At 32.3% G+C, this 23,868-nt stretch overlaps 4 protein-coding genes across 6 annotated transcripts; all 4 read right to left on the reverse strand.

Annotated features, from left to right (window-relative positions):
- Positions 1-4,082: 4,082 nt before the first annotated feature.
- On the reverse strand, positions 4,083-8,916 carry LOC111012653 (protein PHLOEM PROTEIN 2-LIKE A9). Of its 2 annotated transcripts, none has more exons than XM_088121410.1 (3): positions 8,751-8,915; positions 6,768-6,843; positions 4,083-4,715 (listed from the first exon to the last, which is right to left on the reverse strand). In XM_088121410.1, exons 2-3 carry the CDS (start codon positions 6,800-6,802, stop codon positions 4,310-4,312), a joined length of 441 nt encoding a protein of 146 aa, XP_087977536.1. In that variant the 5' UTR covers positions 6,803-6,843; positions 8,751-8,915; the 3' UTR covers positions 4,083-4,309. The 2 variants fall into 2 exon arrangements, with proteins under 2 accessions (XP_087977536.1, XP_022142573.1); XM_022286881.2 differs by having other exon boundaries at positions 4,084-4,731; positions 8,751-8,916.
- A 2,799-nt stretch (positions 8,917-11,715) lies between these two features.
- Positions 11,716-12,943, reverse strand: LOC111012556 (protein PHLOEM PROTEIN 2-LIKE A9). The gene is made up of 3 exons (XM_022286723.2): positions 12,780-12,943; positions 12,554-12,636; positions 11,716-12,282 (listed from the first exon to the last, which is right to left on the reverse strand). Exons 1-3 carry the CDS (start codon positions 12,834-12,836, stop codon positions 11,898-11,900), a joined length of 525 nt encoding a protein of 174 aa, XP_022142415.1. The 5' UTR covers positions 12,837-12,943; the 3' UTR covers positions 11,716-11,897.
- Positions 12,944-17,817: 4,874 nt separating this feature from the next.
- Positions 17,818-19,114, reverse strand: LOC111012557 (protein PHLOEM PROTEIN 2-LIKE A9-like). Its single transcript, XM_022286724.2, has 3 exons — positions 18,904-19,114; positions 18,691-18,773; positions 17,818-18,420 (listed from the first exon to the last, which is right to left on the reverse strand). Exons 1-3 carry the CDS (start codon positions 18,961-18,963, stop codon positions 18,036-18,038), a joined length of 528 nt encoding a protein of 175 aa, XP_022142416.1. The 5' UTR covers positions 18,964-19,114; the 3' UTR covers positions 17,818-18,035.
- A 299-nt stretch (positions 19,115-19,413) lies between these two features.
- LOC111012558 (ribonuclease H2 subunit C-like protein) lies at positions 19,414-23,535 on the reverse strand. Of its 2 annotated transcripts, none has more exons than XM_022286728.2 (5): positions 23,173-23,535; positions 22,988-23,080; positions 21,151-21,323; positions 20,710-20,797; positions 19,414-19,945 (listed from the first exon to the last, which is right to left on the reverse strand). In XM_022286728.2, exons 1-4 carry the CDS (start codon positions 23,333-23,335, stop codon positions 20,732-20,734), a joined length of 495 nt encoding a protein of 164 aa, XP_022142420.1. In that variant the 5' UTR covers positions 23,336-23,535; the 3' UTR covers positions 19,414-19,945; positions 20,710-20,731. The 2 variants fall into 2 exon arrangements, with proteins under 2 accessions (XP_022142420.1, XP_022142419.1); XM_022286727.2 differs by lacking the exon at positions 19,414-19,945 and adding an exon at positions 20,323-20,609.
- Positions 23,536-23,868: the final 333 nt, after the last annotated feature.

The following is a 23,868-nucleotide window of genomic DNA, read 5'->3' on the forward strand; positions in this document are numbered from 1 at the left end:
AGGAGAGTGAGCATCGACAAAAATAAATTAAAATTATAGTCTTGATAAAGGGAGATGCTTTTAAGAATAGATGAATTTATTCTTTGGGTTATAAGCCTTCTCATTGGTTAACATTTACTTCCCATTTTTGGGAATTGACATTCGAAAATCAGAGGAAATTAATAAGGATAAATGGCACTTGCAGCGCCCAAACACAAGTGACATATGCAGTGACATAATCCAACAAAAATAAGAGTTTCTGTTGAAAGTTAATCTGTAACTTTCAAAAATATGTATTAAATGTAAGTTGTATTTCCAATAAGAACTATGATAACACACTTTGTGAGCTACATTTCATGAGATTTATATTGAAATTATTTGTTAGTTTTCGTTTCTTCAGGACAAATTTAAGCACATAAGATATATTTTGCAGGAATAAAGCATCGGGAGGAAACGAGACATATTTGGATCAAAATGAGAGAAAAATTGCAATCAAAATGACCAAGATGAAATAATAACAAGATTTGGAGCTAAAAACCCGAGGAGATAGCGCCATGGCGCTAGCCTAGAGCGCCGCTGCACTCCGAAGTTTAAATTCCGCGTTTGTGAATAGTGTAGCGTCATGGCCTTGTATATAGCGCCACAGCGCTGCCGCGACAACTTTTTATAAAAATAGGGTTGTGCAGCCACCGTAAGGGGGGAGTTTGGAAGAGGTTTTATGGCAGTTTGCCTTTTTGGCCAAATTGGAGGGCAAGGAGACCATTGGAGAGCTTAGAAAAGTGATTTTCAAGGCTCGGGATCGTGGAGGTCGCTTCGGGGACGGACGATTGACACGCCGAACATAGTTTCTTCTCCTTTCCCTTGATTTTTCTGGTTTTGTTATGGACTTCTCATTGTGATTTTATTGTTTTCCATTGAATATGAGAAGCTAAACCTCTCATCTTGGGGATTGATGTAGCCATTGAACTTTATGCATTGATTGTTTAGTTTTCTTGGTTGAATGTTTATGAATGTTTTATTTATGCTTCTCTATGCTTAATGCCTTGAATCTACTGGCCATAGATTGATTGATTTTAGACTTGAAATCTTACGCTCGGGAGAGGTGGTTTAGAGTTAGAACTGTGATGCATAACTAAAGGGGTTTTAAGATCGGGAGATTTAGAAGTCCTTTAGAGGTCGATAAAAGACTTGTTCAATAAAGCCTTTACTTGTTATAGAAACTAGAGGGATATTGGTTTCTTAATTCTTAAGGAGAATTAGCTTGCGCTCGGGAGAGGCAGTTGAGATTTGAGAGTTCTTGGCCTATATAATTAATAATTCGTCCAATCTTGAGTAATTAAGTAGTTAATTCATAGATTCAATAGGTGAAATCAATTCCCTAGGACATTTCCCCCATTGTTTTTATGTTTATTATTGCATTTTTATTTTCTTTGATTATATTCTCCCTTTTGATTTTGATTCTCTAAATAAAATTGAACAATTGTATCTGTGGTACTTGAGTGATCTAGAAAACCAATCCAGAAGACGATATCGGTATTGACTTACCACTTTATTAAAGCTTGACCCGTACACTTGCGGTGAGCAATCTATGCTACAAACTACCATGCTCATAAATATTGAATTTCATTATGAATTTTGTAAAAATTATTACATGATGAAGAAATTATATTTTTACTTTAATTATTCATGTATTTAATTTTTTATGTGGTATAATAAAGCTTTATATGCATGAATATTTGTGAGTTCATATATACAATTAGAGATATTGTGGATTTATATATGTGTATGGTTGACTTAATTATTAAGTTTATAAAAGAAGAAATAAAAAAAATGCAAGCAAATTTGGTATGAGAAATGAACCAAGTTCTGACTTGGGAAGAGTTTAATTATCATATCAAAAGTTAAAACTTCAATGCTCTTCTATATTTCTTCGTGTTGTCACTGAAAAAAAAAATCTATTTGTTTTTATCATAATAAAAATAGTCTCAGATTTAAATTATTAACTTAATACAAGTAGAAAGAAAGGAAAAAAATGCTAGTAGGAGAATATCTTCAATTGTGTTAGTATCTATACCACTTTTTTAATTAGGTCTTCTCTATTTTTTTTCGGGTTAGATTGAGTTGAACAACACTTTTGAACTTAACTCAATCCAACCATTTAACTGTTTGGTTGGGTTGGATTGGCTCGAATTATTTTGATCATTTGTTTAACATTTTTTCAAAAAAAAAAAAAGTTAAAAAGTTTAGTATTTTAAGTATCATATTCACTTATTCTCAAGAATTGAATTAAGATCAGGAAGTTGATGTTAATTTTTACCTTAAGAAAAATTATACTCTAAGAACTTACAAGAAATTATATTTTCAAAAGGATGTTGAAGAGTACAAAATTTAATTATAGTTTTATATTTAGCAAATAAATATTTTTTTAATTAACAATAAATTCGGGTTGGTTTAGTTCAACCTAAAACTAATTTGAACCAACTCAAACTCTATAAAGTTATAATTTATTAGAACTAAACCAACCTAATTTAAACACATTTATAACCTAATCCAACATGTAGGATTTAGGTTGAGTTGTATCAATATTCGTTGTAATTTCATTTATCAATATTCAACTTTAAACCTTGGTTTTAGATTTTAAAAACCAAAGATATGAAATACAAAATAAACCTAAGGCTCCTCTTTGTGGATAATTGTCCTAGCCACCTCAATCTGTAAAAAAACAATTGAAGAGAGTTATATTTTTAAAAAGATACCATATAAATTTATTGTGCCCTTGAGATATTGAAATATCCATGTTACGGCACGAAAAATATACCACATTTGAATTTTTTTTAGTATAACATGTGGGATGGGAGATCGAACTCACAATTTCAGATTTGAGATATATGTCAATTATCTCTCAGGCTCTGTTTTGGCACATTTGAAATTATTGATAATGTTCGCACACTTGAGAGAACTAAGGATTATTGATAATGTTCACACAGTTTGTTTAAGGCAAGATCTTTGAGAGAGCCACACGTATACATTAACTTGTTGGGAAATTTACATTGTTAGAAAATAAAATTCGTTGCAAAAAGTGCCTGTGGCGACGTCGCTAAGGTACCTCTCACGACGAACTACATTTTGTCGCCAAAATATTTGACTAAGAAAATTAAAATTAGACGAAACTTTTAGCGGCGAATGTAAATTTCGTCGAAAGAAGGTACTTTTTGCGATGAAATATTTTACGTTTCGTTGCCAAAGGTGCTTCTTTGCAACGAATTTTATTTCATTGCACAAAACTTTCGTCGAGCAAATAAGAAAATTCTTGGCATTGAATAGAGCCAAAACAAGAATATATGGTTTTCTTATCTTAGAGAGTCACACATATACCTTGTAAGTGACGTTTGAAGAGTTCTAATACCGCTTGTTCAAAACAACGGTATCTTAAACTATCTCCACAATGATATTATATTGTCTACTTTTTGGGCATAATCCTTATTGTTTTACTTTTGGTTTCATCCAAAATGCTTCATATCAAATGGAGATAATTGCATCATCTTCTATGTATAGTATATAGACACGATTCTCTTACTTAGTTAGTGTAAGACTTTATTTGTATTTCTCGCAACTCTAACGAACATATATAGGAGGAGGCTTCCCAACATTATCAATCTGTTTGTTAAACTTTTTAATAACCTTGTGAAGTTTGTTAAACTTTAGTAATAATTAAGAGTTCACTACTACAAAATTGGCTTCTAGAAATAGTCATTATATGTTTTTCTTGACGTTTATAAACTATCGTTAAAAGATATTTCATGACAACAATTATAAACTGTCTTTATAAAATATTTTGTGACAGTTATAAACTATCGTTATTTAAGTTTTTGTTGATAGAAGAACAAAATTTTTTTATTATTTCAGTGATAGTTATAAATTGTCATCAAATTAGCGTAATTTATGACATTTTTAAATTGTCGTGGATGGCCGATTCGTAACTATTGTTGTAACTATATTAACTTTGGCATTCTCCTTTTTCCTTGATGTCTTGATCCATAATAGTTATATATTTGTCACGAATTATATTAATGACAGTTTTTAATTGTCATTGAAGTGCTGGAATATTCTTCCAAGCGAGTAAGATAAGAAAACCATATATTATCCACTGCCCCAAATTTTTAATGTTCGCCACGCATTTTGGTGTAACCTTTTACAATTGTTAGATACAATAACATTGTTATTAATTTTTACTTTCTTTTTATTGTCACAATTTGTGACAGGCATGCCTAACATCCATTTCCTCCTTACTTTGATGACTCAAATCAACCGATCCCTGAAAGTTGATGATCTATTCATCAACCATCACGACGAACGCATGATGGATCTTCAACCCTCCCTTCCACATCTTGCTCCAAACTTCATACATACCAAAGTAGAGCTTGCAATCATCAGAGGGTACTGCTGTTTCTTTGGGAGTGACTGTAATGACCAATTTGTCCTCAGGAATGTCAAAGGGCAAGGGCATCCCTTGAGATTTCCCCTCAAAATTTACCTTCTTGAAACTGACAGTTCCTCTTTTCCCAATCTTGGCCATTATGTAAACTTCACGCCCTTCCCATCCAAAGGCATCTGGTCTTAGGGATACTCTGAAACCCACTTTGTATTCTTTGCCAATCACAACATCTTTAGGGGTAGAGCCAGTTACTTCTAACCATGCCACTTGCTTCAGCTCTGCAACACTATCTTCATCCATCCTACAAAGTGTCATACCTCTCAAACCAAGAAAATAATTTTAGATGCCGTTTATATATGGCGATCTCAACGAGATCGTTGTCGCAAACAATCGAAAGAAATAAGGAAACCAAGAAAAAAAGTACTCTATAAAGTTCATTCCTCTCACGTGTCTATAATCGTATGAGTATTGTCGCAACGTCATCGCGACGCGGAGCGGCCGACATCATCCCCTGACGGGTCTCTTTTGAGATTCGGGTTTGGGGTCGCTACCAATCATATACGATATGTGATTGGTCACCTATTTTAAAAACTTGGTCTACGAAAAACAGATTTTGGTTCGGGAGTCGACTGAGTGTAGGGAATGTGTTAGCACTCTACGACACCCGTTCGAAAACGGTACCATATTTTGTCAACAATTATCCTATTATACTTTGGTCCAAAAAGAAAAATAAGACGTGTGAATTACTCCTAAGTAACCTACCACTATGCCAACACCATATGATACAACTTAATATTAATTCTTATCATACAAATCTTTATTTAAAAAAAATGTTAAAAAAAAATAAAACTAAAACGAGAAATAATAATAATAATAATAATAAAATAAAAAAAATTTATTTTATTTTAGATTTGAAATTCCTCTAACAAACTTCCTTAAAACAAAAAAAAACATTTAAAACAAACTTGTTTTTAAAATTTAAAACAAACTTATTTTAACAATAATCAAATCATATTTAAAACAAATTTATTTTAAAACTAATCAAATCATACTTCTTATTTTAAAAATAATCAAATCATATTTCTTATTTTAAAAAATAATCAAATCATATTTAAACAAATCTATTTTAAAATATACCAAATCATATTTAAACAAATTTATTTTAAAATATATATATCAAATTTAAAACAAGCTTATTTAAAACAAATAAAAAAAAATCAAATCATTTCTAAAACAACCATTTTCTATACCACGTACTGCACTGAGGAAATTCTGGGTGTGCCCGCGGGTCTGAAACCGTGAAGGAGCACTCGAGGTCGGATTCAGGCGGTCGGTGATCCGTGCGTCGATTGTAGAACTTTGCGCTGGACTACTGTGGTGCAGGTTGGTCTGAACTTGTGATCATCGGGGGACGTGTGTAGTCTGTGTATCGTTGGGGTTGCCGGCCTGGGTGAAGAGGAAGAGAAGGTGATGGTAGAGAGAAAGAAGGAAGTGAATTCTTCTCTGTATGGGTTATGTCCGTCTTTCCTCTCCACTGCAGCCCTCCTTGAATACACCTAAAACTAACCATAAAAAAGAAAAAGGGGAAGAGAAGAGAGAAAAAGAGGGAGGGGATACGTATGAAGGAAAAAATCAAAGGAGAAAACTGTTTTTTTTTTATCTTAAAATCAATTTAAAAAAAAACAATTATTTTCAAATAAAATCTAATTTTAAAACTTAATTTGATTCAATTAAAACTTTACATTAAATTTTATAATAAAGTAAATTATGTTATTTTAAACTAAATCAATAAACATAAAAAAATATATAAAAATAATAATAAATAAATTAATAATAAAATTTTAAAAAAAAAAAACGAAAGTGAGCCGGACCAAATACGGTGTCTACAAGTATTGTCTACTTTGGACTTAAGAATAACCCGAATGACTTTACTTTTATAATCAAGAAGGTCTAAAACAAATTAAATAGGTCAAATTTGAATTACAAATAAGCCCACAATATAAAAAATAAAAAATATGAAAACAACCTTAACAATAGTGGTAGAGCGAAGAAGAAAAGAGAGGGACAAATTGCTCGGAATTGAAATATTATATATATGTAAAGTTAGAACGTAAAAGTTTGCCTCACAAACCACACTACTAATCTCTGAATAGAACGAAATACGAATAGAGTAGAGGAGAATTCATCCAGACATATATTTTTTTTGTTTTCTTTTTTTTTTAATACAAAAGAATAAAATAAAATAAAAATCAGTTTTCCACTTTAAAGAAATTAGACCATCAAAATTAATTTAATAGGTATAGGAGAATTGATAAAAAGAATGAGAAAGTTGCAGCTCACGGCTTGTCTTTACCAGGTAATTGCCAATAACGGCTGTCTCTGCCCCATGTAATATTTAGTCCCCTTGGATACAATTTGAACTTATTACCCTGTAAAATTAGAAATGACATATTATATGCCATAAATTAAAAAAAAAATATTAAATAGGTTGGTTTTTGTAAATTTTAAGGTTTTATTATTTTTTTTTCTCAGAATTGATATCGTGTGGCTCACGGTAATAAACCCCTATAACTGGAGTTTGTTGTTTGGGCTGAACAATATTATGACCAACAAAAGACACTCGGTAAATTTTAAGACTTTGTTTTATATTTAAAAATACATAATTATTTTTATACTGAGTGTATATATATATTAAAAATAAGGGATCGTATCTTTTCATTTATGTTTTAAAATAATGTACCAGCTTCAAAAATATGAACGACCAAACTAAGATGGCTAACCTTTCTATGCGAATCGACTAAGATTAAATTTATAACTTTTACGTCACAAAATTATCTCTCTAAGAGAATTTAATTTAGATTATATTTTACTTGGATCGAGAACTTTGCATGTATGAAAAAATCTTTATTTTATCTCAAATGTTAACGTAATTGTTATCATTGTAAAGTATTATGACATGATTAGAAGTGATTTTGACATGTCAAGAATTACTTTCTTTTCATCGCCAAAATTAACAATTTTTTACAATGACATCTAAGTAATTTTAGAAGTGAGAAAACTTTTACCTTCTAGAATATACATGAAATTTATCCTATACAATAAAACTTCTCCCTGAAATCTTGCATGAGTCACCTAAAAGTTAATCGGTTTCATTTCTCTCTCTTAAGATTTAATATTTTTCCGAACTTTTTTCTTTCTAAAATTTCGTCTTTTATAACTTTTCATTCTCTTTCTAATCTATTTTTTCTTCTGAAAATTATGTCTTCGATTTTTTCGTTCAATTTTCTTTTATTGTAATTTTTATTTATCTATGTATTTATTTATTTTCTCTAAAAATTACATTTTGAATCTTATTTTTATTTCTAATTTTTTTACTATTATTTTTCTCTTTCTTTCTAATTTCTTTAACATATCTTTTCCTCTCAGCTTTTTTTCTCTAAAATTATTCTCTTTTTGTTTTTAACTTTTCTTTCACTAATTTTTTTCTAAATCTTTTTATTTACCTCTCTAAAATTTATCTTCCAAAAGTTTAATTAGTTATATCTCTCTAAACTTATATTTCAATGTCTCTACATTAGGGATGACAAAAATTTCTGCAAGGTCGGGCCCCATAAATAGTAAATGCATGTCCCGACCTCGTCCCTGATTCCATTTTTTTAATAATTATATATATTTATCACGTTTTTTTAATTTTTTAAGTTCTAAAAATAATTAAAAACAATTATAAAACCGATAATTTTTCTCGAGAACGTCTCTCGGATCGAAGAACGAGGTGGAGACAGAGATTAAAATTTTCACGAGCACGAGAATGGGGGAGAGCATCCTCACTCGCACCCACATCATTGTCATCTCTACTCTACATAGAATTTTCTCTCTCTAATATGTATTTTCAAATTTCTAACATTTTAAAAACATAAAACTAAAAATGGTTACCAAACATATTTGGTTTTCCATTTTTTAAAACGAAAAAACAAAAAATGGTTATGAAACATTTTTGTTTTTTAAAAACAGAAAACCAAAAACTAAAAACAGAAAAATCAAAAACGAAAAACAGAAATGGTTATCAAACAAGCCCTATGAAAGTTTGAAATTAACGAATCTTTCAAAAGAGTAATTCTTGCTAAACATGCCCTAATAAATTTTCCATTTTTCATTTTTCTTATTTAAGCTTGATTTGGATTAAACTTTTTTTTCTTTTTTTGTTAAACGTTGAAACTTTCTACCATATTTGGAATACACGTTTATGTGGGTGTATTTTAATTCTCTTTATTTTTTTTCCAAAGCAACCTTAGATTGCAAGAGAGAAACCATAAGCTAAAGAGTTTGCAAAGCATACCTCATCCTTGATGGCGTCTGTGGAATTAACTTTGTAGTGAGGTTTCCAAAGGAGACCCATCTCCAAGGATGATAGACAAGTTCCACATATAATTCCTTCAACCTTCTTCTCTGTCTCTCGAATGAATATCAGTTATTTTAGTGCTTCTGATGAGTGATGAGTGAGAATAGTATAAGGCAATTAATTAATTAATTAATAAGGCTTTTATAGAGCAAAAAAAGAGTGGAAGAATATATATTGGGTTTCTAAATAGTACAAATAAAGTTTCACATTGGTTAAAGAAGAGATGATGACAGTTATCTTTTTTGGTATAAGGTCTTTTAGGTGAAACCAAAAGTAAAGCGTGAAAGTTATGTTCAAAGCAGATAATATCAATACTATTATACAGATATTTGAGATACTTATGACACTATATATTTTTCTTAAAGATGGTGCCCCAAAATCAATTGGAAGAATTTATTTTTGGAGGAAGCTTTTCCTATATACTACCATATTGCAATATATGTTGTAAAGTAATGGGAGAATTGAATTCTCTTGAGATTTGTTGTGTACTCTTGGATTGTATTGACTTCCTCTTCTTATCTCTTTGGTTGTTTCTTCTTCTTTCTTTTTCTTTTTTTTTTTTTTGTTTGGGATGGGATAGTTTTGATGGAAAGGAATCGAGGAATATAACACATATATAATTCAATTTGTTGGATGGTAAGAGAAACGTGTAAGATATTAAATCCTAAACATGTGGCCACCATGGAATTTGAACTCTCAAAACCTCTAAATTAATGAATTTCTCATTATAATTGACTTGTGAGTATTTAATATTAAAGATTAATAAACCACATCACTCAATGGATTGGGTAAATTTAATTTATTGATGAGTATCTCAACATTTTAAAAGCAAGCATGAAATTTTTTTTTCACCTAATAAGATGTCGGGGTGGGGATATGAAATCTTTGACCTTTTGGTTGATGATATATGACTTGACCAGTTAAACTATATACAGGTTGACAAATTTGAATAAATATACTATTGAGATGTCGGTGTTAAAGAATAAAGCGGAGACCTACTTCCATTGGCCACTAGTTATATATATGTTACTATATTTTGAAAGTCAAGGAAACCACCTCCAAGGAATAATAATCTATCTTTTACATTCAATATCTGTCAATCAATTTAACCCTCTTTTTTTTTATAGATCCAACGTTTGATTCTTCATCCCACAATCATAAAGTTAATAAGGTTTTATGATTTGTCAAAGAAAAGAAATAATTAATGTGATGAGCTTTTAAAAAATAACAGAAATTAAAGGTAGCCGTGGAAAAGTTGAAAACATTACCACACTTGCAATTAACAAGTTGCTTGAGATGCTCAACTTTGCAAAAGTTGAAAACGAATTATTATTTTATTAAATAGATTCCACAAGTTGCTTTTAATTTAATTTATTGATATTTTTATAGAATATTATAGCCTGAGATTTCAGCTGTCCACGACGCTTCAGTGGTTGAGGTTGATTCTCAAGTGTTCTGTGGACTGACTTGCTAGACATCCACCTCTAGGGTTTTTACATATTAGTGATGAAATTATCCCTACGCATCTTTCTTTCTTTTTTGGCCGCAAAGTTAAATTATAATTTTCGATAATGCTGATATCTTTAAAATTCCATCAAAACTGCTAGCTCAGTGGTAATTGACAATATCTCCAACCAACATGTTCTGAGTTGGATCTTCATCTCCACATAAGTTTTAAACACTAAATATGAGGAATATATTATTATATATTCATGTCTCGAAAATATTGTGGAGATTTTAATTTAATGGACATGTCGATAAAATGTTGATATCGATGTATATTTATAAAAAAAAATCAAGAAATTTATAAAACAAATATATTTCAATTGAAAAATAAACATTTCACCTTTTTTTTTTAATAAACTTAAAATTATTATTATGTCTATTTTTTTTAACAACGTATTTTATATTTCATCAACTTGTTTTTTATATAATGGAAATATTGATTCACTTTTATATATAGATTTTGAACCCGATTTTAAATATATTTAAGTATTTTTTTAGGGGCAATTACAAATATGGCAAAACCATTTAGTAAAATTAGCAAAATTAGCAAAATAGCAACTACATTTATTTTTTTCCAAATATATCACTTTTTTTAAATATAAAAAACGAAGATCCAATTTTAAAATGACAATTTTACCCAAATAATATATATCTGTAATACATCTTTAATATATCTTACTACTTATATATGTATGTGATATATATCTAATATACTACTAATATGACTGTCTGATATACTTACAATATGTATGTGATATACATCTAATACACTACTGATATGAGTGTGTAATATATTATTGATATAAATGAAAATTTATACTATATTTGAAAATTTTAAAAAGAGGCGACATATTTTGAAATAGATAAAGATTTTGCTATCCATGGCAATTTCACCTTTTTTATGGAAAATTTTATATTTGGCTAGGAGGAGGAGGATCCAATTAATGTGTTGTCTTTTAACTTATGCGCAGTTTGGAGCCTCTCTTACTATTTGGTAATATTCCTTGCCTTTAATTTGTTTAATTTTCAAGTTTGAGCTTTTCTCCATTAATTTGTACACTACTAAAAATTACTAATTAATTTACACATTGAGATTTCTGCGGTAAAAACTTCGACAGCCACCCAACACTGTAATTGGCATTACAGGACTCGTCCCCAAATAGAGGAAGCCCCAACTATACGTCCCGCGGGACTCGAATCGGGGAGGGGATATCCCCATTTGGCCACAAGCCTAATACGCAAGTTTATAAACAATTGAGATTTTTGTCATATAATCAACTCCTTGTTAATTAAAATTATCACTATGCAACTATAGAAATCAGTATCCTTCAACTAAACTTTAACAAATTTCTCACAAATCCACAGCTAATTGGGTATGATTTATGACTCAACATAATGGATCAATAATAGTTATTAAACCATCCTTCAATTTTTCAACAACAAATATATATCAACTCATAACATAACATCTACAAAGCTTCAAAAATATGGTTTAATCGTGTTTAAACAATAAAATAAAATAAAACAAATCTCTCATGTACTGATAGGTAATTAATTACTAATGGTTCAAAAGTTTAATCAGCCAATCGTCTGAACAAATGCATCATGAATCCTCAATCCTCCCTTCCACTTCTGAGTCCAAACTTCATACAAACCAAGATGAATTGTTCTAAGCTCTTTGGGAGTTGAAGCATCAACTGTGATTTCTAAGGGCTCCTCAGGGATCTTGAGACTTTGATTTGTTGGTTTGTCTCCTAAAGAAACTTTCTTGAACATGAACTTTCCTGACTTCCCAACCTTAGCCATTACATAAACCTCAATCCCATTCCATCCAAATGCATCTGGTTTCATTGATACATTGAACCCCACTTTGTACTTCTTCCCAACCTCCACATTGTCTGTTGAACATGTCACTTCTAGCCATGAAACTTGCTTCAGCTCCGCCACCGATGAACTTTTTGGCCTACAAAAATTACATAAAATTACACGGTTTAACTACCACTGAAGTCAAAAGCTTAATCTAACCGGTCATGATAACTTTAAACACTATCAAACGACCATAAATATTAATTTGAGAGTACATGACATAACAGCAGCTCAAGCATACCGGATTTCCTAGTCTAGTACGTATCATGTTATTAATTACGGCTGAATCCAGAAGTACTTAAGTTGATAGGTTACAGTAAATTTAATTTTTTACTCGTATTCTCAACACGCTTGAAAGAGATGCTTACGTGTTGGAGTTAGAGATATGCCAATAGCGATCGTCATTACCCCATGTGATGTTTAACCCTCTTGGATAAAATCTGGTGTTTCCCTGCGTTGAGAATCAGAGATCAGACGTAGAAAACTGATCAAAGGAAATCTTGAGTTATTTCAAATATATATATATATATATATATATATATAAAATAGTTAAAATCACAAAAATGAGAGGATGTCCCATAAAGAGAAAATTACCTTGGTATCCTTGGCTATGGCAGTTTGATCTGCTACTCTGTGAGGGCCAATTGTCATTATTGGGTTATAGGAGAAGAAGAAGGAACTGGAATATGTGAGTTTTGAACTGTAAGATAATCAGTTTAATTTGCTTAGTTCAAAGGTAGATGATGAGATGAGTGGAGAAAATCTGATAAATAAGTATTTATAGATGAAGAAATTAAACAAGAACCAATTTCCACGTACACCATGGGAAAAGGAAAGTGCTTTTTTTTTTTTTTGTAGTGATCTTGAAAAAAACAGCTGCAATATTCCCCACGAGGTTGAATAGTATTACGCGGTGCTTTAGAAACTTCCTTAAACTTTATGAATTGAAGAATGTCAATGGTGTTCTTGTTTTTTGTAGTTATTTTTTCTTAAGTTCGTGTATGAAGCTTCCTTTGGTTGTAATATGACCAGAAAAATGAATCAAATTCTCTCGAATCTCAAAATGGGCTGCTTGATGGCTGTTTTCATTTTTGTTTCACTTTTTCCTTTTTTGGAGAGAAATTAAAAGTCGAGGAGGTTGTTGATTTTATTTGTGCGACACCCTGCTGAAGATAGACAATATCAATATTAACGAGGTTTCATCTCAAAATCAATTGGGAGGTATAGCTCACGTCTATTGTTATAAACCTTTGTTAGGTCTCTTGTTTGAATTGATATCTTTTAACGAGAGGAATCATATTGCTCAATCAAAGAATTCCTATGATGTCGGTTATTTTTCCTAGATCGTTTTTTCCAAGTCTTTAAGTGATTTCATACCGGAATTAAGAATAAAACGAGATAATTTATAGAACCTCATGAAATCAAAGGAAAAGAGCAAGTAAAATAAGAAAGAACACAATCAATTTTTATAAATGGCCTGCTCCATTCCACTTGGCATTTGACAAAGAACCTAAACCGGGAGAATAATGTATACAAGAAACATGAAAGATATCAAAATTTATATAATTTCGTCTCAAAATCAATTGACAATAATAAGAAAAAAAAAAAAGTAGTATATCAGCCGTTATAACTTTCTAAAAGGGTCAACTTTTCTGATTTATTTAATGACTAAAAATAGTTAAATTAAATTTTTCTATTTGTTGATGTTTTTTAGCTGTCAAGTGTACTGACATTTTTTACCGTCATCATTTGATGCCTTAAATCCTATATTTATATTTTTTTTAGTATAACAACATACGGAAAATCGGAGATATGGATTCTAACCCGATTGATAATGTATATGTCTTGTTATATTCATGTTTCGCCACCACATATTTATGTGCTTTAATGGAACCAAAATTTTGAGTTTTTTAACCTAATTCTTATACTATGAAAACAATCGTAAATTCATAATCTCTTTAGAACATCATACCCGTGTTAGTAAAATTAAGATTCTTAATCTTCTTTTGAAGTAAGTTGACTTTCTTTTTTTTTTAACTAATACATTTAACTAGTAGCAACCATAGGTTTTCTCTCCTCTCCAAAGATTGAGCTAGTTTCTGCCAGGGAGAGGGGTGGCTAATGGCCGACTCCCCTCCTCGCCTTCTCCTCCCCGTGAAGGATATGTGTTTTCTCTCAGTCCTCTGAGTTTTTTTCAAAGAGTTTTCCTCTATGCTTTGTTATAGTTTTTCCGTGGTTTTTTTCAAGTAATAAGTAACATGGATTGAGATATTATGGGGACACTCTTGCTATTGTGGAGGTGACTTTTGGGGAGGATCCTTCTTTTCCGCTAACTTCTATGGTGGCGAACGGTCGTCGGGTGTTGGAGATCTTCCCGTTGGATGCTGATAATGCTGTTGCGGCTGACAAAATCAAAGCCAACATTGTTATGTATGGTCCATGGCTTAATCATCAGGGCATTATGAAGAGTTAGAGCTCTCGAGAGGACTACCTTCTGCGATCTCTTGGGATGACTCTTCATCTTTATTGCATTTTGGTTCAGAGAACTTCCATGGTTCAGGGGCAAAGCATGGTAGAGAAGGTGGGCGACGACGAAGGCACGGCAGTGATCGACTCGAACACCATTTTAGAATCTGTAGAGGCTATCAATGTTAATTGTATTAAGATCCGTGACCAACATGATTTGGAGAATTTGACTAATCTTTCCTTACCTGTGGAGAATAAGGCAACTTTAGAGCAATTATTTTCCTTCAAATCCTAAATAGGGGTGTCATAATTGACAAGATCTCTCAATTAATTGATGAATCTCCCCTGAAATCATTAAATGAGGTTGAAGATGGCGTGACTTTGGATGAAGTGTTTAGTGGGCTAAAATTTGTTCTTCCTATTTTATTAGCCAAGTTTAATGATCGTTTCTCTGTCCTTTAAGATAGTTGTTACCCTTTGTGGCTTCTGGTGCATTGTCGCCACTCTTATGATGTAACCCTTAGTGGTCTGATTTCTTTTTAACACTTAGATCAAAAAATATATATGTACTTTTTTTTAGTTTCTCTTTAAAAATATAATAATGTAAAAGTGGCAGCCAGCTTTATCATGTCAATATAGCCCTACTATAATCTTGAGAGTCAAGAAAAACCAACCTCCAAAGGAATAATTTTTTTTGGATTGAATCAATGACGCATTCAATGTCTGGCTAGCAACCACGAGAGATAAGATAAGAAGACCAATTTAATTTGTGGAAGAACTAGAGAAGAATATCACACACTAAATACAACCAAAAAAAAAACCGAGTGATGAAGAAAAAAAGAATTGGCCAAGTTGCTTTGAGATGCTCAAACTTTATGCAAAAGTAGAAAAACAAATACGCTCCCTAAGAGATTTATGCTTTTATTTGGGAAGTTTCTCCCTTCTCCTTCGACGATACAGAGTGGAGATTCGAATCTCTCGCAACTTTTTGATCGATGTTATATACTTTAACTAGCTAATTGAGCTATATACTCAGGTTAGCATACTTCTAACATGAGTAACGACCTTACTCCAAGTTTTTTTAATATACATCTAACCATTATTAAGGAGCAGCCACGTTGTAATGACCTCACTCCAAGTTTTTTTAATATACATCTAACCATTATTAAGGAGCAGCCACGTTGTAATGACCTCACTCCAAGTTTTTTTTATAGCTCAAAGTAAAATGAATGCAAACTCTTTACCCCTAACTACACCAATAGCAACAACAGACATGAGGAAAAGTTGAGAATCTTGGTCACTCGCATCACAAGAAAATCTTCTCTCTCAAAGTGGAAAAGTTTTAATATTTTGAAACTCAATTTCCCTAAGAGTGTGAGTTTGCTGTTTAGGGAAATCAACCTCTTTCCTTTTTAATCAAACTCTCGAGTTAAAAATATTTTTTCGCCAACTTGAATATAACTTAACTGATTAAGATATATATTTCAACCAAAATGTTGAAAGTTCGCATTCCTACTCTCGCACATTGTTGAAAAGAAAAAAGAAAAAGACAAAAGACAAAACGACTCTTCAATTGTCCTAACTTTTTTTTTCCTTCAACAATATGTAGCGATGAGGATTCGATGAACCTCCAACCTTTTAATTGATATATACCTTAACGAGTTGAGCTATATGTTCATAAATTGGGTCCTAACTTGTATTTTACTTTAAAAAGTAAAATTTCCTAATTTTATATGTTTTTAAATATATAATTCAATAAAAAAATTATCTTTGGACTTTTTTTTTTTTTTTTGGAAAATCTTTGGATTCATTATTGTAATCCATGCATAACTTAGAAGGTGTGAAGAAGGGCATCATCAGCTCACAAGCAAAGGTATTTAAGTGTTAGACGAAATATATATGTTTTAGTCTATAATGTTTAAGTATTTTTTTAATTTAATTGGGAAGGGCGGGTTTTAGGAACTAAAATTCAAACTTTGTAAACAACTATATAGGACTACATTGAAAAAACACCCATGTACTAAACACATATCTAGCCTAAAATTATTACTTGTGCATACTTCTAACACTTATTTATTAAGTGAAAAGTTAATTACAACACCACTAGGATTTAGAATTCGAATTCGACACTTAATTGCCCTTGCATTTTCGTGCATCCTCTGAAACAAAGACTATCTCTACATACCAACATGTATCTTTTTAGCATGTTTTGTTTTCACTCACATGCTTCCTAGTAAATCAACTAGCAAGTCGTCTGACTCCAAGATTGCTCCAAGCCAGACACGCTTAACTTTGGAGTTCTTATAATTGAGCTATCGACGAAAAGAAAGGTACACCTTATAATTAGTATAGATAGTACTTATCAATTCTTTTGAGCCTTTCTTAACCATACTTCCATGATCTCAGGATCCCTCTTATTCGGATGTGACATCAGTTCATTCATGGTACCCCTCCTCTCTACTTGACTGTCTCAGGTTTTAAGAACTCAAAAGCTAACTCATTGATCTATACCACACAAAGCTCAAATGTCGCTCATCCACACGCTATACACTCTGCCCTTTTTTCGGTTGCTCTATTGTAAATTGTGGTTTCCTAGGACAGTTGTGACTTCTTGCGGTTGAATCCATGGGCCGACAAGAGACAACTTGGCAAACTGAAACATCTTAGAATTCAAAGAAAGAGAAATTAGAAAAAACGATTTCCATAGTAGAAGTGTCGAAAGGATCTTGGAGACATTGCACTAAAGGGAACCATTTGAAAATCTTACAATATACATTAGTGTAATGGACTTTCCTTAATCACACCAGACCTGATATTGTCTTTATAACCAACCAACTTGTTCACTTCATACAATTACCAAACAATGCACATGGCAAACAATCGAAGGAAGATTTTGAGATGAAACTATAAACTTGCATTATCACATGTTAGTGTAAACTAATTGAAAACTCAAAAGATCGAATCCCCACTTTTATATATTGCTGGAGTTTAAAAAAAAAAAATTGAGCTCTCTCTTTCTACTCGATTCTATAAGCATATAAGGAAAGAGTAAGTGAGATTACTAAGTTTAACCACAATCAGATTTCTGTCATAATACTCTTGGTAATTTCACTTATATGAACATATAGCTTTATGCAACTTGTAATTAAATATCAATATCCTTCAATTAAGCTACAAAAACCAACTGTATCATAGAGTTTAACATTTATTCTCACAATCCACAACAGTTTGGATTAATATTAGCAAGTTAAAACATCCTTTTGTTTATACAAACATCAACTGATCATAACATCTCAAAAGCTTCAACTACATTTTCATTCAAAAAATAAAACAATAATAAAATATCTCATGTCACTGACTCTGGTGCAGTAGAATGGCTCAAATTTAGCCAATCTTCTGAATGAATGCATCATGGATCTTCAATCCTCCCTTCCACTTCTGAGTCCAAACTTCATACAAACCAAGATGGATGGTCCTAAGCTGTTTGGGCGTTGAAGCATCAACTGTGATTTCTAAGGGCTCCTCAGGGATGGTCAGCTTTTCATTTGGTTGTTTGTCTCCTAAAGAAACTTTCTTGAACATGAACTTTCCTGATTTCCCAACCTTGGCCATTACATAAACCTCAATCCCATTCCATCCAAATGCATCTGGTTTCATTGATACATTGAACCCCACTTTGTACGTCTTCCCAATCTCTACATTGTCTGTTGAACATGTCACTTCTAGCCATGAAACTTGCTTCAGCTCCGCCACCGACGAACTTTTTGGCCTGCAAAAGTTATAGAAAATTTTACAGTTTAGCCACCACTGAATTCAAAAGCTTAATCTATAATAAGTTCCAACAATTAGCATCAATATTAATTTAAGAGGAAATGACATAACAACCGCTCGCTCAAACATGCATACAGGATCTCCTGGCCTAACACCCATGTTAATTAATAATTAATACTACATCTAAAAGTGCATAAGTTGATAGATTACAGTAAATTTAATCTTTTATGCATATTCTCAACATGCCTAGAGAGAGATGCATGCTTACGTATTGGAGTTAGAGATATGCCAATAGCGATCGTCGTTGCCCCACGTGATATTAAACCCTCTTGGATAAATTCTGGCATTCCCCTGGATTGAGAAAATCAAAGATTGGAGGTAGAGAACTATTAAGAAAACTGATCAAGGGAAATCTTGAGTTAATTTCATGTATATAACTAAATAAGTTGAAAGAAATGAGAGGATTTCCAAAAGAGCAAACCTTGGTGTCCTTGTCTATGGCAGTTTCATCTGCCACTCTGTGAGGCCCAGTTGTACTCATGATTGGATTTATAAGCTCTCCCACAAGAAAGAAGAAGAAGAAGGAACTCGAATGTGTGTTTCCAACAGTAAGATGAGTTTTTTGAGTATTTATAGATGAAGAAAAAAGGATGTTATTGAAAAAAATATTATTTGGGACTTCTCTGTCTGTAGTGATCTTCAGAAAAAAGAGGAAAAAAACAGCTGCATTATTTCACAAGGAAGTTGAAAGATAGAATATTACTTGGTGCTTAGATAAACTTCCTCAACTTTACAAAAGGATTGTGTTTTTCGAATATGGATGAAGCTTCCTTTTGGATTTCTGTTTTTTAATAAGACCAAGCAAGGAATAAATACTCCCTTCTAATCTTTTGTATTTTTATCTTTCGTGGGCTGCTGACAGTTTTTCTTTCTTTTCTTTTTTTTTTTCTTTTTTCATTTCTAGAAAGAGAACTCGTGGGAACATAAGGATTTGCCAAGTGCTACATTTTTAACCGTTGCAAGTGTTGCTACTTCTGTCGAAAAGAAAGGGGAAAGGAAAGTGAATGTTGTGATGTGTGAATTTCGTAGAATGGTTAAAGGTGACAACACCAGAGATCGTGACATTGGAAGAAGCTCATGTGGTAAATTTGAGTTTAGATTTGGCTGAATTTTGATACTATAGAGAATGTTTTTCCGTTCCTTATCATTTTATCAATGAAAAGTTCGTTTCTTGTTCAAAAAGATACCATAGAGAATGTCTCTTCATCTCCTATTCATCCTCGACATGTGTCGATGGATGTTGAGTTCAATGATTCTATAAAAATAAATCATTTACAACCTTGAAATATAAAAAATTTAATCTCTATATATACATATTATTCTGAGGATAGGGGACTGAATTCACGATCAGAATTAAAATGGAGAAAAACTATTCCTCGTCCCCGACCTCATTCTCGTTAAAATGAGAAATTCTCGCCAAATTCAGTGGTCTCCATAGAAAAAATTGACACCCCTACCAGCAACTGCATCAATCACACATCTAATGTTAGATATGACCAACTGTCAATGTTGAATGAAGTTGCTTCAAGTGTCTAGGCAAGAAAACTTCTATACCTTGCTATGATCAATATATGACTTCATTTAAACTATGCAGTTTCCACTAGACTATCAAATATCATAGCTCCTTAATCGAGCTAAACTCACCTAAATTAAGTGGCTTCTGGCCTCGTCCTGCTAGACTACTAGATATTAGATTCATCGAGGGTACAACTCACTCGGTATCATTTAATGTTTTAAAATTTTAATTTCCTGTCAAGAATAGTAAGTACATAATTATATCAACCTTTACAAAATCCATCCTATTATAGTCTTTACAAACAACTTAAAAAACAACGACAAGTGAAAATCAACACCATAATGAATTTAGATAGAGCTCTCTCGACTCCTCAAAGAGTGGTATGAACAATCAAAGTGATCTTTGGCATTTTAGATAAGAACATTCTAAATGGGAGTATTCAAAAGGTCAACAATAAATATTAGTTTTACAAGATTTAAACAATATTTTCAATACTACTGCAGTATGGAGTTCTTCTGTATTACCCTCACTATTTTTTTTTAGAACTGAGAGTCGGAGCTTTGCTTTCTTATACCCAGGGACACCCATGCCCGCCCCAAGGCTCTACCCCACTATCAGAATCATGAGAAGAAACCAATTAAATCAATTAGTTAAAGAGATAATAATGTGACCAGATGTAAATCGAAGTAGTATGGAATCATTTCAAACTACCAAGTTGACGAAATGATCCTAATCAACTCATGCTCTTGTGAGCAGTAGATGCAGATGCCAGATCTTCTGCTGTCACCGGTTGGTGCAACTGCAACAACCATAAACAAATTCCAGAGTTAGGAAAGTGAGGAAATAAATTTATTTCAGATGCCCAATAGTTGGATGGAGAGAACAAAGAAGTAACAGGAATGGTAAATTCTTCAGAGAGCAGTCAAAAAACATGTCACAAATTATATGGATCATTTTTTCTTATTTGGCAAAATTGGAGAGAAACATGCACAAACGTTGGAGTTACATAACAAACTTAATGTATTTTATCAAAAAACACCCACTTTATTTCCATTTCTTATTTGTAAATTTGAAGCTTGTATGAAACTAATCTCAATGCTCAGAAAAAAGCAAAACTGTTGATCATTAAGTGCGGATTGATCGGAATCATACTGCTTGTGCAACGGTAAGCCAGTGAAAAGAACGCCGAAACATATCATCTTGTGAAGGCAGGGTGCTGTGGTTCCAATATGTTATGTTTCCAAATTTGGCCTTCACCTCCCAAGAGTCCTGAGACTGTTCAGAAGCTTTTCGCTTTCCAAGATCTTTCCTCCCTAGCACAAAGCCTGAAGAACAATAGTTACAAATACATATTGATCTTTTAATTCAAATTGGTGAAATGAATTGTGGCGGTAATTTATATCAATATCAGAAGCCTGCTTTCCTAGTACATGAGTTCAAATTAGGTAAGAAATGTTCGAAACGAAACATTTTCAACAGAAGACAACTACACACTAACTCAAAAGGATAGAACACATGTATCCATTCAAACAAAGGCCAAGGTAATAGAGGAAAAGAGCCGAGCCACCCGTACACTTCAAGGACGCACGAACGAATAAAGGAAATAAAGCTGCAGAAATTAGTTAGTGTGGGAGTGTGTTTCAGTGTGTGGGTCCCCCAATTTTGTAATAGGATAGTACAGCAGTAGGTCGTCCTGGGGTTTTTCGCAGGGGAGGGTATGCTTTCATTTTGGGATTTTGACTTAGACTTGTTCTAAAAAGGAGAAAGCCTGGCCTCTTTAAGAGCTCGAGAACGTTTGTCTTGTTGTTTCTACTGTTTGTTCATGAAATTTATGCAGATAGGTCTCTGAGACCATAATTAATATATATATCTTTCCAATTGGCTATAATTACAAAAGAAACAAGGGATAGTTACAAAACTGTTCTCTGTATAGCAGCCTAAAAACTAAAAAGAAACATGAAAATGAATGATCTTGTCCCTTCTCATTTCCTTTTTCTACAGTCATCTAAAAACCTATTGTTATTGTTACTTTTCATTCCGAATCTCCCAGAAATGAAACCAATATATCATACCAAAGGATAAGGTTCGAGTTATCCCTTTTCCTGCTGTCTCTTCCCCTTTAAAATGCACATGCAATGCACCAAATAAGGAATGCGAACAGGCAGACTTGCCAATGAATGTGCTAATCTTTAGCCAAAGAGATTACCAACTGAAGTTTCACAAAATAACCATTACGATAAAATTCAGCTGAAGGAGATAAGGAGAGAACTTAACTCTCAAGAAAGTATTATTGTACTCACGAAAGGCCTAGGCCCCAGGCTGTTGTTTTGACAATCCCAAAAGCAGAATTGAGACAGCATGAGGCAGCAAAACAATAAAAGACTAGATTTTTGGACAATTCTATAAAATTTGGGTCCCGAAAAATTAAATAGGTTTTAAATGAAGTTGATCATGAAATGGGAATAACATTGATAGCTAAATTCATCCTTTTCCAGATTAGATTCTATTAAAAACAGCAACCTGGAGACATATACAAAATGCATGTTGAAAATCCCTCAAAATATATCCAGACACATTACAAGTGAAGCAATAAGATTAATCAGAACAAATTCCTAAGAATTCTGGGAAAGTTCTTCAGCAATTGTTTCAGTGAATCCCATTGAACCCACATGTGAGACAAACAGTAGCAGCTAAATCTTAGAACAAGAACTACCAATATCATAATGTTCTAATTCTTCTTCTTCGGATTCTTAATACGCCATAGCCAATTTCAACAGGTCTTGAAACTAGCCAACATGAACATAGCTTACTCTGGTAATTGGCATCTACTCCTTTCCTTGGGGTCGGAAGTTTGAACCTCATATTCTCAGTTTGTTGTTAAAAAAAAAATAAAAAAAAAATAACGGGTCTTGAAACTAAAACTACAACCATATTTAGACATTAACTAAATCAATGAATTAAAACAAGTAAATGAAAAGGCAGTCCGTACCAGAGTAACCTTCTGGAAGGGAAATGGTAGCTCCTTGCAACTTTCTTCCTCTGAAATAAGCTTCCTCAACGCTCAAACCGTCAACCTCGATTCCTTCGTCGATGGACAAAAAAAAATGAAAAGGAAACACTCAGTAAATTACAAACGAATTACCGAAGGAGAAACGGAGAAAATTAGGGCATTACCAGTGAATTTGGGTTTGAAATAGTGAGAAACAGAGCAAGGACCATCGAGTTTAACGGTACAGGGAAGCTGATGAACTTTGCCGCTGAGGTCGACAGCTTCCGAGTCCCTCCCAAGATCAAGATCCACAATTACTTCCCTTTGCCTCTCGTTTTCCGCATCCATTTGATGAATTTTGAACCAAACCCCAAATCTGAAAAACCTTAAACCCCACGTAGATGCTTCGGATTTCTGGCGATGAATTTCAATCGACCATTTTTCCTTCAGATTCTATAATTCCCGCTCTTTTGAGCATTGAGAATCGGTTGTCGTCCAAGATTTTCCCGCTCAAAATTATCTTCATTGTTTTGTTGACACATTAAATCTTAATTTTTTGTTTTTTTTTCTTCTAAATAAAACTGGTGAATGAAATTTACTAGGAATTTTCTATGAGATTCAACCTACCCAATTACCAATTCATTGTCATTTTCTAAGATCAATTTTTTTTTCTTTTACTTATATTTTATCGTCTAACATTATAACATCTTTAGAAATGATTTTAGTATAACAAATTATTTTCATGTCGTTGTCAAAATCACTTTTGTTTAAAATAAAAATCTTTGACAACAATATATAAGTGCTTTTAGAAAATGGCAAAAATGTATCAAAATCACTCTCAATCATATTTTAATTATTTTTAGAAATTTTGTTTTATTTGG

The sequence above is a fragment of the Momordica charantia genome, assembly GCF_013281855.1.
Source record: "Momordica charantia cultivar OHB3-1 chromosome 3 unlocalized genomic scaffold, Mcharantia_2.0 BLBB01000003.1, whole genome shotgun sequence".
Classification (NCBI taxonomy): Eukaryota; Viridiplantae; Streptophyta; class Magnoliopsida; order Cucurbitales; family Cucurbitaceae; genus Momordica; species Momordica charantia.

What these genes read in the sequence shown, in the direction of transcription:
- LOC111012557 (XM_022286724.2), bottom strand. Translation starts at nt 18,963, where the DNA reads ATGAGTACAACTGGGCCTCACAGAGTGGCAGATGAAACTGCCATAGAC. An exon ending in CCATAGACAAGGACACCAAG is followed by an intron (nt 18,774 to 18,903) that starts GTTTGCTCTTTT and finishes TTCTCAATCCAG; the next exon opens with GGGAATGCCAGAATTTATCC. An exon ending in CATATCTCTAACTCCAATAC is followed by an intron (nt 18,421 to 18,690) that starts GTAAGCATGCAT and finishes TAACTTTTGCAG; the next exon opens with GCCAAAAAGTTCGTCGGTGG.
- LOC111012558 (XM_022286728.2), bottom strand. Translation starts at nt 23,335, where the DNA reads ATGGATGCGGAAAACGAGAGGCAAAGGGAAGTAATTGTGGATCTTGAT. An exon ending in CCTTCCAGAAGGTTACTCTG is followed by an intron (nt 21,324 to 22,987) that starts GTACGGACTGCC and finishes ATTGTTCTTCAG; the next exon opens with GCTTTGTGCTAGGGAGGAAA. An exon ending in GGCTTACCGTTGCACAAGCA is followed by an intron (nt 20,798 to 21,150) that starts GTATGATTCCGA and finishes TGGTTGTTGCAG; the next exon opens with TTGCACCAACCGGTGACAGC.
- LOC111012556 (XM_022286723.2), bottom strand. Translation starts at nt 12,836, where the DNA reads ATGACAATTGGCCCTCACAGAGTAGCAGATCAAACTGCCATAGCCAAG. An exon ending in CCATAGCCAAGGATACCAAG is followed by an intron (nt 12,637 to 12,779) that starts GTAATTTTCTCT and finishes TTCTCAACGCAG; the next exon opens with GGAAACACCAGATTTTATCC. An exon ending in CATATCTCTAACTCCAACAC is followed by an intron (nt 12,283 to 12,553) that starts GTAAGCATCTCT and finishes TAATTTTTGTAG; the next exon opens with GCCAAAAAGTTCATCGGTGG.
- LOC111012653 (XM_022286881.2), bottom strand. Translation starts at nt 8,810, where the DNA reads ATGGGTCTCCTTTGGAAACCTCACTACAAAGTTAATTCCACAGACGCC. An exon ending in CAGACGCCATCAAGGATGAG is followed by an intron (nt 6,844 to 8,750) that starts GTATGCTTTGCA and finishes CTAATTTTACAG; the next exon opens with GGTAATAAGTTCAAATTGTA. An exon ending in CCGTTATTGGCAATTACCTG is followed by an intron (nt 4,732 to 6,767) that starts GTAAAGACAAGC and finishes TTGGTTTGAGAG; the next exon opens with GTATGACACTTTGTAGGATG.